Here is a 2,198-nt window from a genome sequence, read left to right as displayed (position 1 = left end):
GAAATTAAATGGTCCCTAAAAATCAAGGTTATTTGCATTAGTAGAAAGTTTAAAAAGTTTTGTAGGTTTAAAATGAAACGGTCGGAAACTCAACAAAACCGCATTATTAGGTAAAACTAGTAATTATAAGAAAAAAAATATTTTATTGGAAAAAAAATCTTTTTCTTCCCCAGTTTTCCCTTCCTGATACCAATAATTTTTCCCAGAAAACTCTGCTGAGTATCATCATGGTGGCAGGAAAGATGGAGATGTCAGATTACATGGAGGTCTATGGAGATGTCAGATTACATGGAGGTCTATGGAGATGTCAGATTACATGGAGGTCTATGGAGATGGGAGTCACGGCAGCCAGGTCTCCACCCTCCAGCTCAGAGACAACTGCAAATTATAGTAACAGAACGGCAGAACGGAAAGATGTGGGGAAATGGAGATGACAGGTTATATAATGTCCAGAAACAGCGTCAGAGTCACAACGTTCTATAACAAACATTCTCCAGGTTGCCCTCTGAAGGTTTGGGGTGGATGTAGTTAATAATTGCACCTCATCAAGTTATTCAGAGCTCCTTTCACCTGATGGTTCCGTAGACTGTAAATGATGGGATTTAGCATCGGAGTCATCGTAGAGTAGATGATGGACACGGCCAAGTCCAACCATTGGGAAGAGCTATTACTGGGCAAAAGGTACATGAACGTGAGGGCCCCAAAGTAGAGGACAACGACAGTGATGTGTGAGGTGCAGGTGGAGAAGGTCTTGTGTCTGCTACTTGCACTCGGCATCTTCAGAATTGCCCTTAGGATGAAGCTATAAGACGTAAGGATAAGCAGGAGAAAACTGACCCCAAACACGGCCGCAGAAAGTGTGGCCAGTACGTCGCTGATGTAGGTGTCGGAGCAGGAAAGACGTAATACAGGTTGACCTTCACAATAGAATCGGTTCATGGAGTTTGACCCACAGAAATCAAATTTGGAGTAGACCAAGGTATTGACGGTTGAGTTTATCACCCCACTTAGCCAGGCGAATATGGCAAAATAGGCACAAACCGTCCTACTGATGATGACGGTGTACCGCAAAGGCCGACAGATGGCCACATAGCGGTCACAAGCCATGGCGGCCAGCAGACTGCATTCGGCGGTGGCACATAATGTAATCAGATAAACCTGGGTGAAGCATCCCGCGAAGGAGATGGCACCACTGCCCTTTATAATTCCATACAAGATGTTCGGGATTGTGGTGGACGTGTAGCAAAGCTCCACAAATGATAAGTTTGATAGGAAAAAGTACATTGGGGTATGAAGAGAAATATTCAGTCTGACCAAAAAAATAATGAGACTGTTTCCTATGACGGTCATGAGGAAGACAATCAAAAAGATTGTAAAGATAAGAGGCTTAAAATGGGAGACATAACCAATCGCAAGGAGGGTGAACTCTGTCACCCGGGACTGGTTGCCTAACTTAATGGATCTTTCAAGTAAGATGTGGACCATGCTGAGGAGGCAAAACCGATGTGTTAAATGGTAGTGGACTTAGGAGCAATGGGCTACCTACAATTCCTAACCGGAGGAAAACCGGCAGTCTGGTGGTCCTCATTCTGTCTGGTGTCCCTCATTCTGTCTGGTGGTCCTCATTCTGTCTGGTGGTTCTCATTCTGTCTGGTGGTTCTCATTCTGTCTGGTTGTCCTCATTCTGTCTGGTGGTCCTCATTCTGTCTGGTGGTCCTCATTCTGTCTGGTGGTCATCATTCTGTCTGGTGGTCCTCATTCTGTCTGGTGGTTCTCATTCTGTCTGGTTGTCCTCATTCTGTCTGGTGGCCCTCATTCTGTCTGGTGGTCCTCATTCTGTCTGGTGGTCCTCATTCCGTCTGGTTGTCCTCATTCTGTCTGGTGGTCCTCATTCTATCTGGTTCCCTCATTATGTCTGGTGGTCCTCATTCTGTCTGGTGGTCCTCATTCTGTCTGGTGGCCCTCATTATGTCTGGTGGCCCTCATTCTGTCTAGTGGTTCTCATTCTGTCTGGTTGTCCTCATTTTGTCTGGTGGCCCTCATTCTATCTGGTGGCCCTCATTCTGTCTGGTGGTTCTCATTCTGTCTGGTGGTCATTATTCTGTCTGGTGGTCATCATTCTGTCTGGTGGTCCTCATTCTGTCTGGTGGTCATCATTCTGTCTGGTGGTTCTCATTCTGTCTGGTGGTTCTCATTCT

General features: G+C 45.7%; 1 protein-coding gene across 1 annotated transcript; it reads right to left on the bottom strand.

The window, feature by feature from the left end:
* Window positions 1-528: 528 nt before the first annotated feature.
* On the bottom strand, window positions 529-1,485 carry LOC140076484 (olfactory receptor 5F1-like). The gene has a single exon (XM_072123010.1). It carries the CDS (start codon window positions 1,483-1,485, stop codon window positions 529-531), a length of 957 nt encoding a protein of 318 aa, XP_071979111.1.
* Between the last annotated feature and the right edge of the window lie 713 nt (window positions 1,486-2,198).

Source organism: Engystomops pustulosus, chromosome 9 (genome assembly GCF_040894005.1).
Source record: "Engystomops pustulosus chromosome 9, aEngPut4.maternal, whole genome shotgun sequence".
NCBI lineage: Eukaryota > Metazoa > Chordata > Amphibia > Anura > Leptodactylidae > Engystomops > Engystomops pustulosus.
This window is presented reverse-complemented; position numbering and strand designations above follow the sequence as displayed.